The sequence below is a fragment of the Scophthalmus maximus genome, chromosome 8 (assembly GCF_022379125.1).
Source record: "Scophthalmus maximus strain ysfricsl-2021 chromosome 8, ASM2237912v1, whole genome shotgun sequence".
NCBI classification, from domain to species: domain Eukaryota; kingdom Metazoa; phylum Chordata; class Actinopteri; order Pleuronectiformes; family Scophthalmidae; genus Scophthalmus; species Scophthalmus maximus.
In genome coordinates, this window is record NC_061522.1 from 9,937,214 (window position 1) to 9,964,561 (window position 27,348).

The 27,348-nt window shown below is 40.3% G+C and overlaps 2 protein-coding genes across 10 annotated transcripts; both read left to right on the plus strand.

Moving 5' to 3' along the window:
- Positions 1-16,343, plus strand: bdh2 (3-hydroxybutyrate dehydrogenase, type 2). Of its 4 annotated transcripts, XM_035638594.2 has the most exons (13): positions 2-129; positions 1,072-1,233; positions 2,059-2,173; positions 9,207-9,312; positions 10,768-10,855; positions 12,206-12,284; positions 13,154-13,250; positions 13,977-14,085; positions 14,440-14,500; positions 14,670-14,783; positions 15,143-15,201; positions 15,343-15,435; positions 16,004-16,343. In XM_035638594.2, the coding sequence occupies exons 5-13, from the start codon at positions 10,784-10,786 to the stop codon at positions 16,055-16,057; spliced, it is 738 nt and encodes a 245-aa protein (XP_035494487.1). In that variant the 5' UTR covers positions 2-129; positions 1,072-1,233; positions 2,059-2,173; positions 9,207-9,312; positions 10,768-10,783; the 3' UTR covers positions 16,058-16,343. The 4 variants fall into 4 exon arrangements, with proteins under 4 accessions (XP_035494485.1, XP_035494486.1, XP_035494487.1 ...); XM_035638592.2 differs by lacking the exon at positions 9,207-9,312 and having other exon boundaries at positions 1-129; XM_035638595.2 differs by lacking the exon at positions 1,072-1,233.
- Positions 16,096-27,143, plus strand: si:dkey-162b23.4 (sodium/hydrogen exchanger 9B2). Of its 6 annotated transcripts, none has more exons than XM_035638585.2 (14): positions 16,096-16,238; positions 16,477-16,548; positions 17,850-18,147; positions 18,910-19,111; positions 19,333-19,503; positions 21,235-21,377; positions 21,683-21,810; positions 22,713-22,888; positions 23,264-23,370; positions 23,758-23,907; positions 24,152-24,260; positions 25,243-25,379; positions 25,557-25,779; positions 26,159-27,143. In XM_035638585.2, the coding sequence occupies exons 3-14, from the start codon at positions 18,013-18,015 to the stop codon at positions 26,218-26,220; spliced, it is 1,743 nt and encodes a 580-aa protein (XP_035494478.1). In that variant the 5' UTR covers positions 16,096-16,238; positions 16,477-16,548; positions 17,850-18,012; the 3' UTR covers positions 26,221-27,143. The 6 variants fall into 6 exon arrangements, with proteins under 6 accessions (XP_035494478.1, XP_035494477.1, XP_035494479.1 ...); XM_035638584.2 differs by having other exon boundaries at positions 17,869-18,147; XM_035638586.2 differs by lacking the exons at positions 16,096-16,238; positions 16,477-16,548 and adding an exon at positions 16,590-16,983.
- The last annotated feature ends 205 nt before the right edge of the window (positions 27,144-27,348 follow it).

Sequence of the window (27,348 nt, forward strand, 5' to 3'; positions counted from 1 at the left end):
GGATTATATCAGCAGGTCTAAGTAAGTAAGCAGGTCTCAAACACACAGCCAACACCTGCCTATGACTCAACCCAAACTCCAACTCAGACATTATGGATAGACCCTGGTTGCAGACTTCCAGCTCCTAAGGTAGGATACATTTATGAGCAATGATGCAAGAAGGTACGTTTATCATTGTTTGAAAAGGTTGGTTGATGAATCTCTGTGTGTTCTCCAGTTCATAGAATGGAGGTTTGTGTATAGAGATGTGAGTGTTGTGTGAGTGTCTGGACACAATAAACCTTCCTTACAACAGGCATGGGGACTAGTCAAACACAGATGTAATGAATAACTAAATGGCTCTATTCCATTTTGGTATTTTAGTTCCAGGGACATAGCGATTCATCTACAGTATGTGAACAGAGTCATTTTACTGTCATTAGTTACGGTTTTGCTGCTATGACAAGACAAAATCCGCACTGGAAGAAAGGCTTTTAATGGGGAATTTGAAATGTGCAACTGTGTCTATGAATGTGTGGCAAAAACAGCAAGTGATGAAGAGCTTAAATTAAACTGTCTGTCTGCAAAACATTGTTGGGATAAAAGTACTTGAGGATCAGTTCACGGGTTGAAGCCTCAGGAAGAATGTTTAAGCTCAGCTGTCACTTCTTGAGAAGCCCCACGAGCACTTGATTTGAATGTAGAATAAAGCCTTCAATGTGAGCTTAGAGTGGCATGATGTTTGTGTGATCGCTTTTAGTTATTTGTTTTTGTCAGTTACTGAAAATGTATGTGGGAAAGACAAAAAAGTGGGGAAGAAAAACAATATATTTGCCCCCAACTAATCGAAATAATGGGGATGCATTTGCTCCACTCTCTCTGTTGCTCAGGTGTCTATGACAAGGTTGCTTCTAATATCATAGCAACTGTCATCCAAGAGACAAAATTCATGTTCATTAATAACCTTTTGATTTGTGACTGCTCAGACCAGAAGTAGCTATCATCTGGTGTGATGGAGATCTGGGCCAAGCCCTTTCCAAACGAGGAGAGTGATCGCTGAGGTAGAGGATAACTTAAAGTTTGTGTTGACAGGAGGGATTCTGGGAAAGTGTGCATACCAGCTCTCTGAGGTCTTCATGAAGATCGAATATCCAACTCGTTTCGAAGTCTACCACAACAATTCCATGGCCATAACAGACTGTAATCAGCAGCCTCTACGGTTGGACCCACAGACAGTTTGAACTGTGAATCTATGTGAGGATGCTCTTCATAGCCTTCAATTCTACATTTTACACAATTACCCCAGACAAACTGGTGATGAAAGTCAGATGAGGCTCCCAGCTCTACTCCACCCTTACACTCAGCACTAGCACCCAAAGGGCTATTTCACCAAAAACCCTCATTAAGTTTGTGGGCAACACAACTGTGGCCGAATTTATCTCAGAAGGTAGAAAGCTGAGAAAGCCTGCAGGGATGAAGTCCAGAGATTGGCAGCATGCTGCTCAGAGAAGAATCTCACCCTGAAGTCCTCAAAAACAAAACAACTCATATTAAACTTGCAGGAGAATGGTGCGGACCAAACATCAATGGGAAATGTGTGGAAGGGGTCCCTGTTTCAGGTTCCGTCTTGTTGGACTGTTAGAATGCTTTATGAACTGTTTGGCTATTGTTTGAGGAATAGATATATGAAGGAAACAGCAATAACTTCAAATTTGGGATATTAAGTCTTCTGACGATAATTAAATCCATGACGACCCATGTGTCAAATATTTTTGAATCATAATCCATCCAGTTTATAGAAGTTATGTTGTATGAGTTTTTCAAATACTTAAATGGAATGTATTTATTACAAAAACACTCCCCACTTAGTTCTCTATTTTGAATTTATTCATTTAACCGTACTAATAAAATTCAAGGACTCAATTGCTTCAAGGACTCTGTTGCTTCGGTATTATTTGCACTTGAGTCTGGGTCGTTGCAGAGCAGAGGAAAACTTTTTGGTGACCTTGTTGACCTTATCAGTCTTGCCTGTCTGGGCAAAAGAGAGCTACTCCCTTATTCTGTTATGTTCATTATTAGCAGGGCTCGCGGTGTACATTGTGCTCGACACAGCCAGCGAAGGTCAGAGAAGAGGTGGACAGTGTGGCAGGGCCCAGGGGTGAGCCAGAGGAAGACAAGGAGTCAAGGAGATGCGGTGAGTTGGTGGATGAGGTGTTGGGCTGTGCATGGCATAGGTATTTGTAAATGGAAGAAATCAGCCTGGGGATTTATTCAATGAATCCTAAAATGAGGGAAAGTCGTCTGTCACCAAAAATACTATAGTAAAACACTATATTTTTAGATTAAATATATATTGCTGTATGCATTAAATCTGTTGAAAATGTGTTTTCATAGTCCAAAAGGTGTGCAACACTATGAATATCTTTCTTGAGTGACAGACGCCTTTATCATTTTGTGTCTCCCCCTTTCTATGATGGCCGACTGTCGGCTGTGGCCTAGGAGGCAGAGCAGTCTGCAGCCTAAGTGTGCTCCGGCAGGACTGAACCCTAAATTGCCCCTGATGGCTGTTCCATCAGTGTGAATGATGTGTGATAGTAGAAGCATGTAGAAGCACTGTATGAATGGATGAATGTGATATTGTGTAGTAGTCATTAAGTCTAGAAAGTGCTACATAAATACAGTCCATTCACCATTTTCACTGTGGGCATTTTGGAATGTCTTTTTATATAAAAAGTTGGTCAGATAACACATTTTATGGCCAAGTATTACAAATATTACAAATTAATGTTGTCTGTAGGAAACAAAAACCATTTCATGTAGTTTACTAGTTCACTTGGGTTCTGGAGCTGGGCCACGTCTCAACCACCTATAATCACCTGTTCATTAGCCTACATATACTAGATCAATCCATCAGGTTTTCTCAGACTTCTTGACCCACCCATTCCCTTCCCACATCCCTTTATCCTCTCTCCCCTCCTTCCCTCATACCTTTCCATTTAGTTTGGTCCATATCTCTACCTCGTCTCCTTCTACCCTCTCTACGGCCTGTGTTCATCTCTGTAAGTTTAACGCAAGTCTACTCTCTACCAGCGGAAACTAAAGGTGACTGATATTTTGCAGTGGTATGGATGATATATCTCCCCTAAACAGTCCACAGAGATGAAATCAGAGGGAGAAAAAAATATCAAATATATTTGGATCGTAGTTGTTTTCATTTTAATTACCATCTCTATACTGTAGTCCAACGACTATCAGGGCTGGATTTTCAATCTTTTGCATTATCACAAATGTGTTTCTGAAAGGCTCTTACTTGTTACTCTGAAGCAGCACTCAGATATTGTTTATTCTTCTGCTCTCTATATGACAACCAACCCTTTGACCTTAGAGCTTTGGCCTCATCACTGTTCTCAAAAAATACAGCTCACACTTAAGTGCCTCATGTCATGAAGATGCTGAGGTGTTAAAGTTCATTGTGACTTGTTGAGAGCCTGGGTGAAATAACTTTTTCTGCTTTCTGTTGTTCCTTCAGCTTTCTTCTGTTCCCAAACAAGGAAGGGCAGCAGTATGAAATAAACAATGTCTCAGAGCCTTTTACATAGAATTTTATGATAATATAGTTTAAACTTTATTTATATAGCACTTTACTGAACAAAGTTACTATGTGCTTAACACAAAGAAAAATGGAAATTAAAAGAACAGCAATTAAAACCAGAAAAAGTTCATGAACCGAAGGAGAATAAAATGTTAAGCACAAAATTAAAACACAATATATGTCAAAACATTGACAAAAGGTGTGGGCTAATTTTTTTTTTAAAAAGAAGCTATTTAAGGATGTTACCTGTCAGATTTCAGAGGTAAATTGTTCCACCGTCTGAGCAAAAGCAAAGGGCCAGTCACCTTTAGTCTCCAGCCATGACCTGGGAATAACCAGCAGCGAAATTCTTTCGAAAAAGGCCATGGATATCGGGCTCAATATTAACACCAATAACCAGTTAATGTTTAGGCTAAGAAAATTCTCGAAAGCAATTAATGTTTTTTCATTACAAGATGTACAGTACTGCCTGAGAGATGGTAACTAATAAAGCACAGAATCCTTGTCTGATTTCTCACATCTGGAGCAGCATATGTCTGACAGAATCATAAATCACAACAGGTTTTCTAAGTGATCACAATCACTGTGATGAATAGACGTCTGGGTAACGGACATTGATTTTTACGTAGAGGTTCTCGGAGATGGGAGTGAAGTTATGTTAATGTTAGTTTGCCAGCTCTATATGGTAAATGAATTGGAGTGGGGTTTTTTTTTTCAGGAGAGTCACATCCTTCAAGAGTGATGCAAAACAATTTTTCCTTTCACTTCAAATCTAACTTTGTCAAGCTTGAGTGATTCCAACACAAATGTTATTGATGCTATATTTGGCGTCTTACTCAAAGGTCTCTAGGAAATGTTATGGAGAGAGATCCACACGACCAAACAATTCAAAGAGCAAATTTATCTAGAACTTAGACTTGAGAAAAGACAATATATTGTATTATAAGGTGGCTAGAAACTTCAGTTTTGTTTGAAATATGTATTTTTCCATTTATATACCTGCCAAAAAAAAATAAAGTTATGATCACCCTGACAGGTAATTTTAAAGTCACTTATGATTTTTCTCTAAAATGAACTATTGTATTTTAAAATAATGGCTCTCGAGAGAGAGATGGAGGTCTCTCAAGAGGTGCTTCAGTTGTTGGATTATATAAAGTTATATAGGTAACAGCTCATAGTTCCCTCTCAGGTTTCGCAGCACTGAAGCAGGTACGAATATCAACATGAAAATGGGTTGTCAGATACAACAGAAAATAAATGAAGGCCTAAGTACAACATATGGGGTTGTTAGTTAAAGCTGGTGATATATTTCTCTTTTGGCCAAGTGACATCTTCAAAGATGGAATTCCAAATCAACATTTCTCATGTTCCAAATGGATAGACACTGCTTGAAATAAGGCTGTAAACAGCAGATATGAGAAATTTGTCATGCTACAGGCGAAATACAAACAATCAAGCTTGACTCAGTGTTGTCACAGTCCTGCTCTGATAGAATCCTGCTCTGCCAGATTGAAAATTGTTGATGGGATTTCACAGAGAATCCATGGCAATCAATGTCAGTTTGTCTGTCTGGGTCTTTGAGAAGACGCTGAGCCATCAACGTTGCCTCTTGCATAACATGTCCTGTTGGAAACCTTTTAACAGTTGAGTGCAACTGAGTTCAACTAGTTCAAATGCAATGAGTGCATGTCAAATGAGAATTAGCATCCATGTGTTTACAGATATAGTATTTACTGAAAACCAAAATGTTAAATTTTTTTGGGCAGTGGGTTACCACCATTTAATTAAGCACACTCATATCAAGTTGTGCTAAGAAGCTTTTTTGCAGCTCGTTGTGTTTAAGCAGAAGAAGCAATTTTTGAGAAAGCTTGTTTCTCTCTTTGTTGTTGTTGGGGATTTGACTGCACTGGCTCGTGAGGAAATATTTGCTGATTTTTACCACACGTGCATAGCTTTAGAATGGCTTACTGCTCCTTTAAATCTAACAAAAGACTGTATTAAGTATGTGGTATGAGATTTGTTGCATGTGGTATTCCTAAAGACTTCGAACACTAGAAAGATTAGTAAAGAAAGAAGCTGAAGAATTTGTCCTCACTTGTAATCATTGTGTCTGTTCAAATTATCACTGTAATCGCATTTCATTAGGAGGAAATTGTGTTCTCGGATTGTGCTGGAAGCTATTTATATACTTCATGCTACTCCAGTAGCAGCGATAGCCTCCTCATATGCAATAAATTCGTAATGTTATTCCGAGATAAACCCGTAATGCTGTGGCACAGATCTGTTTTGAGAATTAAAGAAAAAACCCTCCTAATCAGAATCAGATATCCCAGAAACTGCCTAATTTGAGATTTTTCTTATTATGAAAGTGGTATAGAGGCAAAGTCCATTTTATTTTCCATCCCCATTTGTTCATATATAAGGACAAAAATGGTGTATCAAAGTTCTATTATCTGATCAATCTAAGCTGCATGTCTGTGGGAGGAAGCCGGAGTAGCCACAGACAACCCACAAACAACTTTCTTTCTCTGAGGACAGAGCGCATTGAAGTTGATGAGTGTTTTCTTGTTTTAGTTTTGGAAAACTTTTCTTCAGCAATTTCAGACATTAATGACTGAGAATGAGCACCTCCAGTGATGATGCTTGATCAGATCGAGATATATAATTAGGCTCTCAGAGGAAAATTGGTGACAAGAACATTCACAGCATGACAGCGAGGCAAGGGGAGATTAAAAGTTTCTGTTCAGTATTTTCCATTTGTTTATTTCAATATGTCATATAAACATTCTTATATTACTGGTGGCTCGCTAATGAATCTGCTTCATCTCAGTTCATGTATTTGGACATAATTTGCTCGTAGACAACAAGTCTGAAATATTGATATGCACATAATTATCAGGCTTTTATACCCAACTGTGCTGATTCAATTTTCATTTCCCCCAATGCTTATAAATATATCATTTATGCTTGTTAACTGAAGCAATTTTTGAGATCACCAAAAATGAAAAATAGAAAATAACTGAAACATATGTGGTTACTTTTTAAGTTTCAGTATCTCCAGAAAAATTAATTCAACTAATCAAAGGAAATCATATGCTCCTGAGCGTGTTTACTGTGACTATTGAATGTGCAGTGCACTCACCACCCTGTGTGTCTGCACCTTTCAGACAGGCAAAGTTTTTTTTTAAGCCAGTCTGTTTTCCCTTTGATCTTTTATAATATTTGTGCTAATTTGTATTCATGTGATATCTTTGACTGCGAGATCTGCAGATGCAAAATACATCATAAAATTGAACACATTCACCGCAAGAGGGAACTGTTTGGCCAGACGTCTTCTACTCATGGCACCCTGCACCACCTATAGGACAGAAAAGAAATAGCAGGAAGTCCAACCTTCTGCCTGTAACATGTAAAGTTTCTTTTCAGAGCCAAGATGTCCTGGCGGGTGGCTAATAGCTGGTAACTTTTAACCCTTGGATCACCAGCAGGCAATAACTCTTACTGCTGCTTTTTAGACTTGCTATGAGTAATGAACACTATTAACCGAGACCTTTCAGGTGTACAAAAGACTCAAACCTAACTCCAATCTATTAGATTTTCTCATGTCATAACAACCCCTCTCAGGGACACACCAAATTACCTTCAATCCATTGTCTAGATTAATATACTGAAGAGCACTCGTGAGACAAACACTGCGGTTAAAAAAACTCTCCATGTATTGCAATGGCTCTCAATTCATTGAGTCATTTGGTTTAAATAAACAATGTGAGTCATGTGCAAGGTGTTGACGGACTGTTTAGGATTGAATGGATACATAGCCTTAAGGTCGAAAAGTGCTTTCATTTTCTCCCCTTGCTCAATCAATAAGTCATTATAGGCTTCCTACAAGTCACTTATAAAGCAGGATCTCTAGTAATATATAGATTTGTGAAGGGATACTACACCACTTTTATTTTGCAGTAACAGAACAGACACAAAGGATTGGTCATAATCAGTGCAACAAAGGTACCAAGGTATCACGACATATAGCCCCTAGCATGAGTTCCTCTCCTAGTTTACATCTTCTGTAATCCAACATGGCATCAGCATGGAAGTTCATTCTTAGAAACAGACCAAAAAAAGAACTGCATCTTATGGTACTTGTGCGTGATGTATATTGATTGATTGATTGTTTTTGTTAGACCATCCTATTAAATGTCTGAGTATTTCAAACTCCAAGCATTTACAACAAAGAATTTCGGTTACCTTTATACTCGCAAAGCTCAAATATCATATCTCTGAGTCTCAAAAAACATTAGTATGCAGAGATGTGTGCCGTACAATTCATCATATCACTTTCTTCTCAACCATATAACGGCAGACATTTCACCTTGCCATTGGCTGAAGCAATTGAGAACCGGAATTAATGTTTTTGCCTTAAGATATGGATTTGACAACACACTATACAAAACAGTTCTTAAAAGCTCCTCCAGAGCCAAGGAAAACTAAATACAACAGTATTCACAGGTTGAATTGTATCCCCCTGATATGGAAAATGATCGATATATGTATAAAATGAGTGGACTATAAATTAAAGAAGAACAAAAACTGTTACTAACAAACTACATTATTTTTCACGACTGTTGTTGTTGAACAGCAGGTCCAAATGACAAATGGTAATTTGAGTTTGCTCATTCAAATCAGTAGTGCATTTTATTCATATGAAGACAGATTTGCATTGTAAGTAAAACAAGAATATTCCTCATCTGATGAGTGAAATGAACATGTTTTGTTGAACATGTGATGGTTCTGCACAAATAGAACTTTTTAACCATAAAGGCAGGACTGTATAATAATCTTGTACTAGCCTAATCAACTTGACATATTCATGTGATTGCAATCATAATACTGATAAACTTACGCATATTCAGTTTAGATTCATGGATCTCATGTGTAATAGAGTTCTGACCTTAAGATAGCAGCTTTATTTCATATTTTCAAAAGAATTTTTTTTTCAAAGTCAAAGTTCATGTTTCTACTGCAGTTTCATCTATTTTCCTTCCCAATAGGCCAATGGTTGTCTCCCTTGGAATAAAAAAGATTGCATTCTCAGGTCTCATTCTGGAACTCATTTGCAGTTTAACCATTAACGCTTGGTGATAATAAAACTACAGGCCCTGTGCAGACCTTTGTACAGGTCTTAAAGGCCAATTTCCAGAGATAGTGGATTTCATTCTTATTAAAAAGACAGTACACTTACTCACAAGCCAAGAGTGGAAAAAGAAACAGTCACCTGATGCTTGTTGCTGAGTTAGTTCAATGGCCGCTCAGCTGCTGTTGCAGAAAAAAATAATAAGAAAAGGGAAGAAGAGAAAAGAGAGAATGCGCACAGCATGTTATTATAACAAATAGTTAAATGCAATTGCATCAAGCTAGAGTACCTAGAACCGCTTTTATTTGACCAGGACAGGTGGCTCAAACACAACGCACAACGGCAAATTAATCCAGTATTGTGAAAAAAAAAATACATTTATCAGAGTGAGTATGATTACGACTCGTAACTAAAAGAATAGGCTTCTTCTCGGTAAACAACTCGAGGGGACCGAATCAAACATCATTCAATGAACTCGTCTCATCTTACCTCCTAAATCTGCAGCCACGCAGACTTCCTGGTCGGGAACCAATAGCAGTAGAGGGAGGAAGTCACTTGTTTTGGCTCTTCCGCTCCCTTGACGTTCACAGTGTCGGGAGCTGAGCGGACGGTGAGTTTCCAAAAATCTGTTTTTTCCAAGTATGATACTTGACAAACAGCTTATGAATAGTATATGCATATGTTCTACAGTTGTGGTTAGAATGTTTACATGTTATACAGCCTATCTATGAAACGTGTAAAGCTCTGTCCTGTTTCCACCGTGTTGTAGTGATCGAGCAGCATGCTTGTTGAGGTTTGTAGTGAAGTTAGTTCTAGGTTGGATCTTCGACAGACTGCCAGTCTTTCACTTAGGGACCATCAACAAGTTACCTTTTGTTTTCAATAGCTTCCGTGTCATGTGAGCCAGTGACTCGAGCCAATGCCGAATTATATTTCTACCTTGGATAAATGGAACACATCTCTTTTTATTGGATTTTAGTGCTTCTTATATTTTATATAGATATTCATATTTAAAATGATATGTATATATATAAAATAATTGTCTTTACCTATTCAATGAAGTTTGTGACCACGCTAGTCTCGGGCCGTTCCAATGGGATGGGAATTTTCTCAAAATTTTTAACACACATTTCTACAATGGAAATAAAGTATAGTTCACAAAGTTTGTCACAACACTGTCGCAGTTGTTCCCATTAAAGTGTTGCACTAGACTTGATGAGCCAGCATTGGACTTAAGCTTATTAAGTCAACTGTTCCATCTTGAATTATTTGTACCGGCGGTTTGGTTTGTAATCATATCCTATGGCAACTGTCGGTTATTGCATACTATTAAGTACACAGTTATTATGTACAGCTGCAATATGAGTTCACATTCATTTTATCTGCCACTATGTAATCTCCATCAGACTTTTTATATAATAACGTATGAGTGCCCCTTTTTATTTTCCCTGAAGCTAATAAGGCATCCGTCTACAGTCATGACCGTTTCGTGTCTCTGCTCAGAAATGTCTGTTGAGAAACGGCCTGTCAATTATTACTGAACATCTTGGCTAAACAGATATCATTCTCAGATTCGTCAGTGCAACTTATTGCAAAAAGAGAAGAGCTCAGCTCTGTTGTGTTTTGAGCAGTACTAATTAGTCAGTGTGTTTACTTTGACAAGTGGATTTTATTTTGCTAACAGCAATAACATTTGATTTTCCGAAGGTGGTGCTATTTCTATCTCCAACCATCGTGGCTTTGGTTGCCAATACACCTGTCCATATATTACGGTGTTATGTAATCTGTACTGTCCTTGCATGACCTGGGCAAATGTTTAAGCCCCAATATATCTAATTCCCTGAAACATTACAACAGCCAATCACATGTTTACATAGTAGAACCTGCAATTGTTGTTGAGTTAATGTATTGTTTCTGAACATTTCTCATTTCATTCTGCTGAAGTAAACCTTCATAAACACGTTAGTAAATATCTCATGATTTCTCAGCAGGACATTTTCATTCTAACAAAAGAGCTTTTTTCATCCAAATTAACCTTTTGCTATTTTTCATGTCTTGATCACAGGAAAGGAAGGAGCACCATGGGTCGCTTGGATGGGAAAGTGATTGTGTTGTCAGCTGCAGCGCAGGGGATTGGACGTGCTGCAGCTATAGTAATGAGCTTCAATAAGCACTTCTCACTGATATATTTCCTACCATATTACAGAGGAAAATGGTTTATTTAATAGCTTTTAGTGTACAGACTTGAAGCAGTGTATTTTTTTTAACTTCATTGCATAGTTCAACCAGTTTTTGCAAATGCAAACTGATTTCGATTTTAATGATATATTCTGCACCAGCCGAAATATACAAACTGTTGGTGTAAAAAATGTTTACAGTACGCTATCACTCCACATGGATGTGCTTTAAATCACTGTGCTGTAACAGTGATTTCTTGAGATGATACAAACACAGGGTCCAGACGATCCTCCCGCGCCGTCTTCTCGCCAAAGAGATAGCAAACAAAACACTTGGAACATCTCACACATGTACTTGTCGAGATTGGGTCATCATTACTTCCATTCCCTTCAAGTGATGTCTTTAAATGTGCAAAAACTGTGCTCTGTGTCACGGGGGTTCTTGTTGCGTGTTGTGGAATTCAAACATTGAGATGTTTGTTTACGCTTTGTCGGATCATTAGGTTCAAATGACATTGCATTAATGACTGCTCATAGTGTATATTGAGCTTTTTCCATTTAGGCCTAATAGGGTTGCCTCAGTTGATGCACCCGAGGTTAATGATGCAGTCACTCCAACAGCCATCAACTAACAGGAGGTAGAATGGGTTGAAATTGAGCTGAGGGATTAGGGTTAGATTCGTTCTGTAGCTATAGATACTTGTCAGTAAGTGGTGACCTGAATCACTGCTTAAAGTCAGAGGCAGTGACTTTGTCCATTCTTTGTCCACTTGCACTTTCGCCTCACAGCAAGAAGGTTCTGGGTTCGAATCCCAGTTCAAACCAACCAAGGCCTTTCTGTGTGGAGTTTGCATTTTCTCCCCGTGTAAGCGTGGGTTCTCTCCGGGTTCTCCGGCTTCCTCCCACAGTCCAAAGACATGCAGAATGGGGTTAGGTTATTTTAAGACTCTAGATTTGACCGTAGATGTGAATGTGAGAGTGAATTGTTGTACGTCTCTGTATGTGGCCCTGTAGACTGGCGACCTGTCCAGGGTGAACCCCGCCTCTCGCCCAATGTTAGCTGGGATTGGCTCCAGTCCCCCCGTGACCCTTAAATGGATAAAGCGGTAGACGATGGATAGATGGACTTGCCGCCCATTCTTCATAATCAAAACTTAATTAACTGAATGGCCTTAGTGTATTTTAGAATTTAGAATAATAGAATCACACTATCATAAATATACAAACATTTTTAATGAAAGGACACATTGAGCTGTAAATGTTATAAGATTTTGCTCAGACCCTGTGGAAAAGAACTTGTAACCGACTTGTGTTTTTCAACTGTAGGCATTAGCAAAGGAGGGAGCTCATGTCACGGCCACAGACATCAATGGAGAAAAGCTTAGGGAGCTGGATGGCGTCCCAGGTACAGTAAGATTCATCTTTCTTGTCCGCATCTGCCATCTGCTGGGTGAGCAATGAGATGCAGCCATGATGGCCGAGTTGAAACTGACTGTGAAAAGGTATTAAAAAACAAATATAGTCAGTTTACTATTATTTAAGACAAAAAAGGAAAAGGATATGAGCAAATATTTGTGTTTTGGGTGGGGTTGGAGGGGGGGTATTTGATTGATTAGTAGATCATCAAAATAGTTGATTTAAATATTTTTCAGAAATGGTCTACAAATATGGCAGCATCATCAATATATTTGATATATTGTAAATGCAGTGGCTATAAAGTGTTGTTTTCTCCTCACATTTTTGTTGAAATGAGTTGAACTACTGCTCACTGATCGCCACAACACATTGATACCATCGTATGTATTTGTAGTCAGCAAATCATTAAAATCAAACGTATTCTGTAATGAATTGGAGGTTGGTAGGTATACTGCAGAAAATTGCCCCAGCTGGACCAGGCTAGAATAAGATCAACACTCTCCCCTCCCTCACTCTCAACACTCTCCCCTCCCTCCATACTGGTAGCTCACAAGCAAAGCACTTTACCTCCAATTGCTTTCTGTAGAGCTCTTGAGTGGTCAGCGGGAGAACATTGAGCTTAGCAGCTCGGTGTGTGAATGTCTCCACTGGATTGTCAATTTTGAGCAACATATAATTTACTCGAAGTTGCTGAGAATAAGAATATAAAAATACGAATTTGATGTGCTTTATCTTATGCAAGTATTTCTGCGGTTAAATGGAATTCTTACCAGCAGAAAAAAATCTGCTTTTATTATTATTAAAGCAGTGCAGGTATCATCGTAATTGATTGGGCCCCTTTTTCCTCATCATCACCAGGGATCAAGACCAAGGTGGTGGACGTGACTAAGAAGGACCAGGTGGAAGCCCTGGCCAAGGAGCACGAGCATGTAGATGTGCTGTTCAACATTGCTGGGTGCTTTTTTCATACATTCTCATTTTATTCATGTTCACTCATTCATTTTAATGTAATGTAAATGTTGCCCCTGATTTATTGAGAGTCACACTTAATGACTATTTAGCATACAATTAGTTTATTGCAAAATAATTCTAAGTACAGTTCTACCTGTACTGCTGGCATGGTGTCTCCATAATCCCCATTCCCATGGATGATTGGATTTTACCAAGTAATAAAACTAAACACAAAGAATACCAAAAATGAACAGCTGGTATACATGATATAAATAAAAACACAAATAACAAATTATGATGAAATATCCTAATACATTTTAAGAGATAAATAAACAAAGAATGACAAAATAAGGTAAAAATATCTTAGTATATTTATTGGAGTTTGGCTGAACTAGAAACTATATAGCTGAGAGTTCTGAAAGTTGTCTGTGAGACAGTGGTGCCTTAACTACATTTCCAAAATCCCTGTACCATAAGGTTTAACCTCCACTTGACCTTTTGTCAATCTTCTTAAAGTCTCTAAATTGGCTCAGTAAAATGATGAGCGGGCGAATGAAACATTTTTACTAGTGTATATTTTATTTACTATGTTTTTATTCTGATTTACAGATGAGATTCAGTATCAGTACATTTTTAACTTAAGCCATATGTTTCGATAATGTATGTTATACAGTCATGTTAAATTGTGTGAGATTATTTGAGCAATTTATTTGTCATGTACTGAACACAGGTTTGTGCACCATGGCTCCATCTTGAACTGTGAAGAGGCCGACTGGGACTTCACCATGAACGTGAATGTCCGGAGCATGTATCTCATGTGCAAAGCATTCCTGCCTAAGGTGACCTTTGCCCAGTTTACCACACACTTAACAGTTCATCCTTTTGTTGAGAGAATGAAATAGGCGCCGTCGTAAATTGAGTGACATATGCTTTTGCTTTGTTCTCATCCTTTGTTCGCTCGGATTACCTGCATTAATCCGAGCCCGTGACATGATGGGCAGTGACTGACCAATCACTAATCCAGCTTTAGCTGCAAACTAACCAAACTGTCTCTGTGGGGAATTTTAGCCTCAATGGTTCGTCTTTGTTATATAAAAACATTAACCTAAGATTTGCTATGTGATTTTAATCCTCATTTGCCCAATTATAACCGGTTTTCTATGACAATTTCCTAATCTATCTTGTCATTCTAGATGTTGGCAAAGAAGGCAGGAAACATTATTAACATGGCTTCTGTTGCATCAAGCATAAAAGGTAAAAGATATCACACAGATCTTATTACTGTAGATGTCTATAGAACAAATATTAACTCCAATGAAAGGGACATTGAAGTATGACCAAGTTCAGTGTAATCCTCTTATCTCAGATAATTGCTTTGCGTGTGTGTGTCTGTGTGTGAGTGACATGTGTTTCCCTGACACAGGTGTTGTGAACCGGTGCGTCTATAGTACCTCCAAGGCCGCAGTAATTGGCCTCACCAAGTCTATAGCGACTGATTTCATCGAGCAAGGCATCCGCTGTAATTGTATATGTCCCGGTAAGTTTTAAACACAATGTGAAAACAATGTTCTGTTCTTTTCAATCTTCCAATCTTTCTCAGTTGTGACTCAAGGTTATGAATATTTTAATAGATAACAAGACCCTGTAAACATCCTTGAGATTAAATTAAATCGAAGTTCTTGAAAAACCGATGGGTTTGTCATGTTTGGGGACAAACTCTCTCTCTCTCTCTCTCTCTGAAAAAAACTAAATACATATATACATATATATATGTATATATATATACATATATATATATATGTATATGTATATATATGTATGTATATATGTATTCAGTTTTGTGTTACATTGAGGGTTTCAAAAGAAAGTACAGGTTGCTCTTTTAAATTTCCTCAGGGACTGTTGACACTCCATCACTGAGGGGGAGGATCGAGGCCCAACCCGACCCAGAACAGGTACCGTAGGCTCTGATGATATTTTCTGCAATCTTAGTCTGATAGTAATACCTGCTGAATCATATTAAAGTTGCATCTTATCTTGGTTTCCATTAGAGGAATACCTGATATTAAAGACAAAATTTGTACCCCTCTCTACAGGCTTTAAAGGATTTCATGGCAAGACAGAAAACTGGCAGAATGTGTACAGCTCAAGAGGTGGCGTACCTGTGTGTATACCTGGCCTCAGATGAGGTGGGTGCTCTTAGAGTTGGTGCAAAAACGTAATGCAAGGGAGGTATACTGACTGTCATAGAGAGTATACACAGTGTGTCATCTTAAAGCGGACAATGACAACTTTTTGTCTTAAACTTGTCCTTATACTAATAATGGAAAAGGCAGCCAAATTGAGTGAATCTTGGACAAGCATTCACTCCATGGAGAGAGCTCTGGGACTTGGGAGGCTTCAAAAATGACATGTAGTTTGTCTGCTTTCTACAAGATCATAAAGTATCACAACCAGCCTACTATATAATATACTACTGGACGTTTAACTCGAGGCTATTTGTTCTAATTGGTGGTTTTCTGCTTTTGATAGAAGCCAGGCTGCTGGCATTGAGTTAGCCATGATTCTAACGTAGCCTCAGCATGTCTTTACGAAATAACGATAATACCTGGAACCGCTAGGGTATTATCGGGGCAGTTGTCTGTTGCCTCTTTAACCTTTTCATTAATACAAATACATAAATCCAGACAAAGTTGCTGCTAATTTGTCAGTCGTGACAGAATTAAGCTGACTAACCGTAACTCTGCTCCTCCACAGTCGGCCTACGTGACAGGGACGGAGCAGATCATCGATGGAGGTTGGAGTCTGTGAGAAAACATCGCGGCAGTGGTGGCACAAATCCCCCTCCCGAAATGAAGTCTGCACAATTTGAAGATATATATATATATATATAAATTGATTTTTGATGATTTTGATGGAGAATCTTCCCTTTGTGCAACTCCAATATATGTTGCGACATGTGTGCCAACACTTGTGGCCGCCTGTATCACAGGTACAGTGTAACTACCTATATTCATTCTAATCTGTATGTGCCCAATCAACGAGACTGACAATGGAATGTGTCAAAGGATCTAATAAAAACGGTCTAACAGCAAAACGTGACTTTAACATTGAACGAACCCCCCACCTCCACCTCCACCTGCACCTCCACCCCCCCTCAGCCCAGCACGCCTGTGATCTGTACATACTCGCTCGGCCTCTCACTAATCCGCCTCATTCCCATCGCCCAGCTGGCGTGTCCGCTACGGGACCTCTGCTAGACACTGTCACGTACAGTTCACAAGAGTTGTTCGCGAAATGAGGTGAGCTGCTCTCTGTTCTTTACGTGTGTGTGTGTGTGTGTGTGTGAGGGGGGGGATGAAATAAAGATTCGTGTCCGTGGGAGTCGCGCCAGAGGAGCCGCTCGCTACTGCGCTTTTAAATGGGAGTGGATCTGTTCACTTGACAGCTGCTGGCAGGAAGCGCACGGGGGCAGCTACCGGCGATGCATCCATCGTCGGACACTTCCCCTACCTCCCGTAAATCTAGGGTCGGCTGAGCCAACGTGCCAATACATTAGAATGTATGCGGGGCTTCGCTCTGATTCACCGGGATTAGACGACGTGACGGCGACAGGGGTCGAATGTCCCGCTGACGTTGATTCACATTGGAGGGATTTTTAACCTCGGTTTCGGAATGAGGGCGCTCGTGCGTCGTTGCCAAGGCGACGCTACGTCCGATCTAACGTTGCCTGACAGGTAAAAGATGGCACAACAATGTTCTACAATGTATTTTGTGGAAATGCTACTTAAGTCAGTTAAACTGGCGCCTCTGATGCAACGCTCGGTGTCCGATAATGGATCTACTCCGACCGAAGAGTCGAAGCATGATGGAACTGCCTCTTCTTCAAGCAGCTAATTTCCCGAAACGTTAGCTCAGATGTCAGTCATCACTCTTCCTACACGTGTGTGTGTGTGCGGCTCCACTAATACACGGAGCTAACACCCCACGACTCAACCCCATGACCTCAGACTACATGTCGGCAGGCTGCCCATTTAGCTGGCTAGCTTAGGCGGCTACCGCCGGTCCACTTGTCGCCCACGGGGAGCTAACGCTAGCTCAGTGTGGCCATATGGTCGAGCCGTAAGCATTGATTAGTGTGGTCGCTCCGCAATTGGATTAAACCGCGTCTGTCGCCGCGAACAACTGTCAAAACAAGGGGCGGTGACGTCAGTTTAGAGTAAAAAACAGTTTGGGTTTTCTTCAAACCTTTTTTTTTTTTTTTTTACAATTCGGCCTCAATTAAAAGGCTATTAGTAGACTTGACCAATCGTAATGGAGCCACGCGCAGCGTGCAGTGATAGGCAGACCCTCCTGAGGTCACGTGGGAGGTTCCGTTCACGCCTCATGATCAGAGTCTGTCAAATTCATTCACACCGCATCTTTTGAACATGGACGTCTTTACTGTAGAACCTGTGTTTGTTTGTTTTTGGGTGATGGTGGAGGACAAATGTGTGAGACTTAAGCCATATTTCACATCATGCCTATTTTTACACCTTTATCAACCTGGCTGTCCTCCATCATTGAGTCAACACTAATTGGTTTTCCTGCTGATAAAAAAAAGCCCCACGCTGTGTGAATAGGTGCCGGAGGTCAGAGCTGGACGTGCAGAAGCAGAAGTGAAAGGGAACTGCCCATCGATGGCCGGCCAGCCCCACCCGTCAGCTTGATGCACCGTGACAGAGAAGCGAGTGGACCACACAACACAAGTACTGCCGCGAATTGCCATGGAAGACACTCAGCCCAAGCCTGCCACCCCGGAGCCGAGCCCTGCGGCCAGTCCGCCTCCCAGTCCTGTTCCCAGTCCAGCGCCCAGTCCGCTGCTGGACAGAACTGCTTTACCTGCTGCAAACAACGTGGAGGTAAAGTATTTGACTAATACTCTTTGCTGTGGTGTAATCTAGGTTTTTTTTTCCTGTTTTAAGAGTGTGTTTATAAGCCTGATAACAATTGGTTATTGTTAGGTTCTTGAATTACAGTTTGATTGTTTTTCATACTCACTGAAAAGACATTTTTAAGCCACACTTGAATGAATTGGTTGATGTCATGTGGCTCTGTTTGTTTCCCCACATGATTCTGCTGTTGGTTGTTTTGAGGCTGCAATGTGTTATTACACTGTTCTCTGACCATGTTAAATTTATTGTCTGCCTTAAATTGTTTGTTTTTTTGTCATTTGTAAGCATTCATTGAAATGTAGTCAGAGCTAAAGTCAGAACTTTGAGCCAATGTACCCACCCAAGGTCATATCTTCACTCTATTATTTGCAAAGAAAACAGAAGCTTGCAATCTGCCGGTATGACGCACCTCTGTGTCAACAATACTGATAGGGCACAACACAAGGATTTTGCAATTAATATGCCACATGGCCATTTATATCGGTTTTCTCTCCTTTCCTCATAAGCACTGCATTTACATTTGTGTCATTGTGACACCATAGATTCGATGTTCTGTGTAAGATGCGTCAGTTATTTGGGACTAGTTTGACTCCCCACTTCCTTTTTAATCAGCATATTCTTTCAGCAATTGATAATTAATAAAAATGGAGGCTGTAAGATACAGACATGGTGTTTACACAGCTTCTAAAACTGACCTGTGTTCTCCTCCTTGTCCTGATTCTTCTCCAGCACCTAAACGTTAACCAGATCCAGGTGGTGGTACGGCGCTGCTCCACACCAAATGTTACAGAGGAGACGACGTATTTTCTTCCTCGAAACCCTGTGGTGGACGCTGGCACAAACACAGACCCACCAGTGGTCTGCTGCCCCTTGCTCCGCAGATTCTGCCCGTGTCCACCAAGAGGCCTTCTGGCCTCTCTCATAACCAAAGGTAACCGCAGACTTTTACAATGCAAATATGTTTCCACCAACACTGAATGCTTGATCTGGTCAAGGAAAACATAAAAATATCTGTAGAAATTAATTCACCCCTCACTCTCTCAAGCACCAACTTCCTTCTTCTCACAGTGTGTATAAAGGAATTATCATATCAATGTTTCAACATGCATCAACATGCTATGAATTCACCCTCTCGTTCACCTCTGTCTCCAGTCATTTTGGCAGCTGTGCTCTTTGGAGTGGTTTGGTCCATCACGGAGGACGAATGTCTTCCAGGGGGAAACCTGTTTGGCATCACAATACTCTTCATCTGTGCACTCCTCGGTGGCAAACTGGTGGCTCTCATCCGTCTGCCCAAACTTCCACCGTTCCCGCCCCTCCTGGGTAAGGCAGAGAAATACTGGTTATGCTTTACACACTGGTGGGTTAATGTTTTTTTTTTGTTTAGTCACACAGATGCCTGGTGATATTTATTAACACAATACGTCAAATGCTAGTGTCAGTATAAAGTTGCTTATTTGACAAAGAAAGGCCTCCCATGTTTTAGGTCAGAACGATGAGAACGACTACATAAAAGATCAACTGTAGAATCATTATTTACCACCATAGTTGCAGTTACAGTATAAAGTTATGGTTTTAGCGGATGAATTAGTCATGTAGTATTTCAAGGAGGTACTCAGGCTGATTAAGCAATGTGTGCTCAGTGCTGTCATGAAGTTACCATTCATGATCCCAATCTCTTACCCTTGATCATAAGTTTTTCACCCAAGCATGAGTCAGAGTGGCTAGCATCAGCTACTTCACCTGACTCCAGACACCTACACATTTGTAACAGCTCTATGCTGAGTATGTAAAGTACAAAAAGTTGTATTTGTTATAGTTTATTAATGTCAGTGTTAGCGTGCTATTTATTTTTTAATAACTGCTTTTCAAGAAGACTTGTGAAAGTACTTGAACTAATCTAAAACTAAACTCAAATGTCTTTGAGAATGCTGTTGATTTACACGAGTAGGCCAAATATTATTTGTTCACCTTTGTCATACATAGGGAAAAATGGGACAAAAATAAGTTCTTATCAACTTTACAATTATGTGACTCACTTGCTCTGTTCTTAATCAAGTACCTCACAGATGCTGGTGTACTGGATTTTAGTTTTTTTGGTATTTTGCTTATTGTATTATTTGTTGTATAGACATGATTATGGCCCTATTACACAACAATTAATGATCTTCCTATTTATCCAGAGATGGTAAGGGGAAAAGACTGGATTGTTCAGGCCCTGGTTTATGCTAGTGTACTTGACTGAAAGTGAGGAAGTGCTATTATTAAGAAGGATTTCCATTATTTAAATGGAAGATAATCTATATGTATTTTTTTTAATTGGTTTAAACCTAATGGAATTCCTGGTATTATTTATTGGGAAATTGTTTAACTGCACCCTTAACAAGATAAAAATCAAGGAAACTGGAGCCACTCCTCATTTGCATTAGCATTAAAAGATAGAGTGAAGTACAACTAGCAGTTCATTTCCATAAACTATGCCTTCCAGTTTTTCTTTTCATTTTGAGCAGGTTTCCAAAAGAGTCGTCAGTGATGATTTCTGTATTTCGAAATACCTGTTGGCATCAACAGTGAAGAGGATTGGTGTGTTCTATAATAGTTTGTCCCCGCTCAGTATCAGTTCATAATGTTTGTGTTTATATGTATTGTTTCCCTTGTTATAGTTCATCACCATTTGAAATGTGCTGTACTTCCACAATCATAGATCGATTAAATTTAGCACATTCATTATTCCTACTAATGTGTAAATTCCTAATAATGTAATATTATTAGTATCTTGTATGTTTTTTAGTAGAACAACGTTCAGACGAATCATGTAGCTCTATTGTAGGTTTGGATATTGTCGAAACTTGGAGTTATTCGTTTTCTAACAGTATCTTCAGTCCATGCTGAGCCTCGTGGTGTCAGGTGTCCAGTTTGAGCACCACAAGTTCAAAAAGCAACAGGGTGGTTTACTCTTGTTCTGCAGGTGCGCAAGAGACAGTCCTGAAGAGTAAACAGTATTTCAAGGTAGAAAGGATCATCTGTCCTCTCACAACGTCCGCTGTGTTGCAGGTATGCTGCTCATGGGTTTCATGCTGAGGAACATCCCGGTTATAACAAATGGGGTGTACATCGACTACAGGTGGTCGTCATCACTGAGGAACATCGCTCTGGCCGTCATTCTTGCCAGAGCTGGTCTCGGGTTGGATCCCACGGTATGCCTCATACTCCACTATTGGTGCTTGGCATGTGCGCACAGAAACTGTTTAGAGAGATTCAATGACCAGGTTCTAGTTTCATGCCTGTGTTTCTTGCTTGCCTAGACAAGGTCTCAAAATATTCTCTTTATAGTTTCTAAATGACTGTTTAATAGTAGAGCCTAAAAATTGTCAGACATAAAAACATACTTAATCGGCAATAAATTTTAATATTTCCATCAGTTAATCAGCTGCTGATTCCATACTGGTGAACGTCACTACACTGCTGAACTCTTGAACCATGTCCGTGTCTGTGCTGTCAGGCTCTGAGGAAACTGAAGTCCGTGTGTGTGCGTTTGGCAGCTGGGCCCTGCATGGTAGAGGCCTGCACCACAGCTCTGGTCTCTCACTTCCTCATGGGCTTGCCCTGGGTGTGGGGCTTCATCCTCGGGTAAATATAACACTACTCACTCTCCTCTCCGTGTCCGCTCTCTTCTCATCTCACAGATGCTTTGAGGAACTTGTTTGATTAGTTCCTTAATGTGTAGGAATCAAATATATTTACCATTTCAACATTCATCAATGCAATTTTCTTTTTTTTTTTAAATCAGAAGTTGGGGCAGTAAGGACAAGAGGCCAATGGTTTTATTTTTACATACAGTAGTAGTTGTAGACTGAGCATGTTGAGCTTTAGCTTTAGAAGATTTACTTCATGGAAGGTATTACCGTAAAACACGCTGCTCCCCGTGTGTCACTAGATCACATTACACCCACATATCCACACGTATGTCTTTCAGGTTTGACGACAGTACAAATACATCTACTCTCAACAATAAGATGTGTCTATGGTTTATGGACTTGTCCATGCAAAAAGAAATTAGAATAAGAGCCTTTGTATCTATTACTGAGGCACACGAATGCTGATTAGAAAGAAATACAAGGGAAATTTTCACGCGGAGCTTTATTCACTGATGACCTGTTCCTCCTCTGAATACTTTGCTTATCAGCGATGGAGGCCAAAACAAATATTTTTCCACTGCCCGACTAAAATGTCTCACTCAATCTGAGACCAGAGTCAATCTAGAGATAGTGTAGTAGTTTATTATTCATTCGGTTTTTTGTTATTAGTAATTTTTATTTTCAAGGCTTGAGTCAAGAATCATAATCATCGCTCTGTCAAATTCGAGCCTCGTTTCTTGTGTCAGATACACATCATCTGCTTGTGTCTCCTTTTTGTATCTCCACATGTGTGTTGAAATGCTGGTGGTTTTTTTACGAAGGGCATTTCTGTGTCTGTTACATCTTTGTAGGAGTGAGTAAATTAACAAACACTCATTCTCCTCCACATTATAGTTTTGTGATGGGCGCTGTGTCTCCAGCAGTCGTGGTTCCCTCCATGCTGCTGCTGCAGAAGGACGGTTACGGCGTGGAGCAGGGCATCCCCACCTTGCTGATGGCTGCTGGCAGCTTTGACGACATCCTCGCCATCACTGGCTTCACCACATGCTTTGGCATGGCCTTCGCCACAGGTAACCTGCTGACGTGTGCGTTTGCGTGTGTGGGGAAATGAGAAGTGTTGAATCAGTGTTTTGGGTTTTTTGGAAATACAACACTAGCTAATCTCCAGGGGAGCGGCATACAGTGCTGTGAACTGCAATTGAAGGTCAACACATGAAATACTTTACTCTGCAGTTTGTCAGGAGCTCAGCAGAGGGTGTAAGTGAGCTTATGTTTAAAACAAAATGTTTTTTTTGCACATCTTAAATCACAATTGTCTAAGAGTCTATGAGTCTAATCTGCACGTAAAACCCAAACAAGACCATACATTTACACCCAGCTTCTGTCACACATCTTTTGGACAATCAATTCAGTCAATTTTTTTTTTTCTCGGCTGATCCTTCCAGGCTCCACTTGGTACAACCTCCTGAGAGGTGTCCTGGAGGTGGCCGGTGGGATGGTTGCTGGGATTATTCTTGGCTTCCTCATCCAATACTTTCCCAGCGTTGACCAGGTAGGTACCGTGTGGTCTCAGAGCACGACTGTAACATGAGTCACTTTAACCGTCGCTGTTAGTCATCCTTACACCACAGCCTGGGACTCCAAAGTCTGTATGTGAAACGATGTGGTAACAACCAACAAAAAGTCAGGGGAAATGTTCGACTTCTGATATTAAACTTTTGAGGACAATTGACGAGAGCACTGTAACTGCAACTTCGAGGGAAAAGTTATTTCCTCGCATAGCAAAAAGTTATTCAGTATGCATCAATGTAGGATAAAGACAAACACCAATATGTATAAAATCTCTTCTGAACACTTTTACTAGTATGAATTTTGTATTCATAGATTTCATCATACTGTTATATTACATATGTAATCATTGGCTGTCTCTTTCTCCTAGAAATACTTGGTAATGAAGCGCTCCTTCCTGGTGCTCGGCCTCTCCGTCTTTGCTGTTTTTGGCAGCACCGTGGCTGGCTTTCCCGGCTCTGGAGGCCTCTGCACCCTGGTGTTGGCATTTCTGGCTGGGCTCGGCTGGGGGTCGGAAAAGGTGATGACATATGCATACAATATCTGGCGCACACACAGCAATATTTTTTCAGAGCTATCCATCTCTGATACTGAGCGTTGGGGTAAACTTGGCAGAGAAGTAGACTGCATAATGAATTATTTAAGTTAAAGCACTGCGGAACCTGTTGCACAGAAAAAATGATCTAATGACTTCAAGGCTGCGTGTCAAATAAGACCTCACCTTTTTTTTTTCACTTAACATTATTTTCTGTTCTGTTCTCAAGGCACGCGTGGAGGAGGTGGTCGGATGGGCGTGGGACGTGTTTCAGCCTCTACTCTTTGGACTCATAGGAGCAGAGATCCGAGTCTCTGAGCTGGAAGGAAACACAGTCGGTGAGTCGACCACACAGACTTCTAAATAACACAAAGGGCGACGGCTGTTGACACTGAGGGATTCAAATGTGACCGTATTGACACATTGTAAATGTGTTTGCATAGTCAAAAAAGAATGCGGGAGAGTTTTAATCTCTCCATCTGTAAATACTGAACAGATGTCTGTTCCCAAATAACCTTCCAAAAACAAATTCCAAAACAAATGATAAAAATAATTTTTGGGGTGATCTACGGGTAGCACTGATGTTAGCATTACAAACATTTTCTTGTAAAATGATAAATTAAGAACAAAAACACGCCAGGAAACTCACGCCCAGAATTCAGAATTGAATATTGCACAGTAAATTTGTGTTTCCTTAAAAGAGATGAGAGGAGCATATGTTATGGGCATTATTCAAACATCTACTTAACTGTTCAGAATGCAGGCTGATTGTTCATCCTCCTCCAGTCACTTTTTCCATGGCGCTACGCCTCACTCAGGTTGTGGCCATGCTTTTGGTGTAAACAGTTACTCTGGATAGCTGTTTTCAGACGTGAACTCCTGACTTTGACATGAGAATTACGTCTGGACATTCTCCGGAGTTTGCCATTCGAATATGATGAACGCAGCAGGAGATTGTCACACTGTACGCATTCACAACAGTAGGGTCATTTTGGGGAGTATTCTGTGGCGTCTGTGTAGAGCAGCAGGAGGCTCCTATAACGCCACTGCAGAGAACAGTGTTTGTGGTCATCAACGCTCGCTCTCTGTAAATTGTCCCGAGATTATGCTGCTGTATTCTCACATGGGCTCGCTTGGACTTTCTCCAGAGATTTTACCAGGGGGCTGGCAGGAGAAACTCCAGAGCATGTCCGGAGCAACATCTGGGGATATTTGCATCATCACATACATCCCCTCCCTCCGAGGAAGTTCAGGAACATGTTCGGACTTAAGTGAATGTCTGAATGCAGCTTTTATCTCCTTGTCTGTGTGTCGGTCTAGGTCTGGGTATAGCCACTCTGCTCATTGCCCTCCTGGTCCGACTCCTCTTCACCTATGTGTGTGTGTTGTGTGCGGGCTTTAACATGAGGGAAAAGGTGTTCATAGCCCTCGCGTGGATGCCCAAGGCCACAGTGCAGGTATGTCAGACCTCTTTCTGGAACATTGTTTTGTCTTCCAGTTGAGGGTGTCTCTTCTACAGTTAATCACCTTTTGTATTGCACATCGACAGGTGTTTTCCTTTGTGAACTTCCGAATTAAAAGTACATACACTGAAATATTCCAGTAAACACATCTATTGTCTTCCTCCTCACCAGGCCGCTATAGGCTCCACAGCTTTAGACATGGCCAGAACAAAGGACGACAAGCAGCTGCAGAAGTACGGCATGGATGTGCTGACGGTGGCCGTGCTTGGCATCCTACTCACAGCCCCCGTAGGAGCTCTTATTATAGGACTCTCTGGACCTCACCTGTTACAGAGACCGAAGAACTCAGCCTCTGGTGAGCGAGTCAAACCCAGTTTATCAGCTTTTCTCCTAGGTAGGTAAAGTACTACATTCAACAATTCAACTCGAGCGCAACAACCAGCTTCGCTTCGTAGTTGTGGACGAGTAGTGAATATCCTTTTTCCCTGTAAAGCCTTTCCCTACTTCTCCTTTGTGATAGACGCGTCCACCCAGACAAGGATTTTGCATAGCTGTAGGCGGGCTGTTTACCCTGACACTAATGTCTTTTACATCTAAATGGTGCCATTGTTGATGTTGGTGTAGGAATATTGGATTGATCCCAGAGCACAAGTGCAACTGCACTTCACTTTAGCATGTTGTTTTGTTTGTACTACCTGTCTGAATGTTCTCAGGCTCTTAATGGAAGCTTTTTTCCTAAGATTTTCTTCCTCTGTCTCTTTTCCAACTTGCAGGCACTGGAGCGGGAAGTGAAGACGACAATGAAACTCCCGTCACATATGAAAGTACTCTCTGACCCCGCCCGTCTTCATCCAGCAAGCGAGAACATTTAACAACACTACCTTCCTTTTGTGTCTCTATCTGCTGGTCAGCTCCTAATGTTTGCCATTCTGAAGGAGCAGGTGAATCACCCTGTATTTATAGCCCCTGGTGGTTTCCAGTCGTCGGGCTTCAAACAAATGACCTAAACGTCTGCACTGTCGAGCTGTAATGCTGTATTTTATTATAAGCAGGTTTTTTTGTGAGGGCTACTTAACTGAATGTACTGACAGTAGCAGTATTTATTTTGTCTTAAATTAGTTGACACACATTTTAATTTTGGGGTATTCTGCACTCCGTACATTTTTACAGCAATGTGTCTGTGTATTTTTATTAAAAGATGTATTAGCTGTTTGTCATGGTGATGAGAAGGGTTTTTGTAGTTTACAAGGACTCAGGAAAAGATCGTAATTGGCCACAATACTTTCTAGTTTATACAAAATGCTGCTATATCATCTACGACATGGCACTATGTCCTCTCCATACTAAAAGCAATCGTGTTAACCAAACCTTTCATAGTTTGATTTTGAAGAAAAGTAGATTTAGATTTTTTTCATGTTTGTTACATGTTTTTTTATTTTTATTCCAGATGTATGCAGTGTAAGTTATTTTTGATTTGTTTGAATTTATATTACCTCATTGAAAAGGTTTTTATGTATTAGAAGCCACTATTTGAAGATTTTACAGACACGAGCATTAGTTTTTTACCAAATTTTCTTTGAACAATAAATGCTGTAGTTAATGTGCAACAAGGTGTAATTTCAGTTTGATATATGTTAAGTAATGACCCCAATTTATTTTGGCGATGCTTTAAGGTTTTAGGATTCCGTTGTTAAAAAAGAAAAACAAATTTAGGCATCCAATGACTGAATGACTTTATAAAGACTTCATACATTTGAATTGTGGAATTGATTTCTTGACTCTGCAAACGACAGCAGATCAAACTGTTCCCTACAGACTCTAAACAAACGCCAGTAAAATACTCGTACTGAAGATTATCAGAGCAGATCCTCTGATCAGCGACCGCAGGTCTTCCACCGGTCAGGTGAAAACAGGACCACCTTGACGAGTCGGCAGAGGTGATTATTACCGACTATGTTCCTTT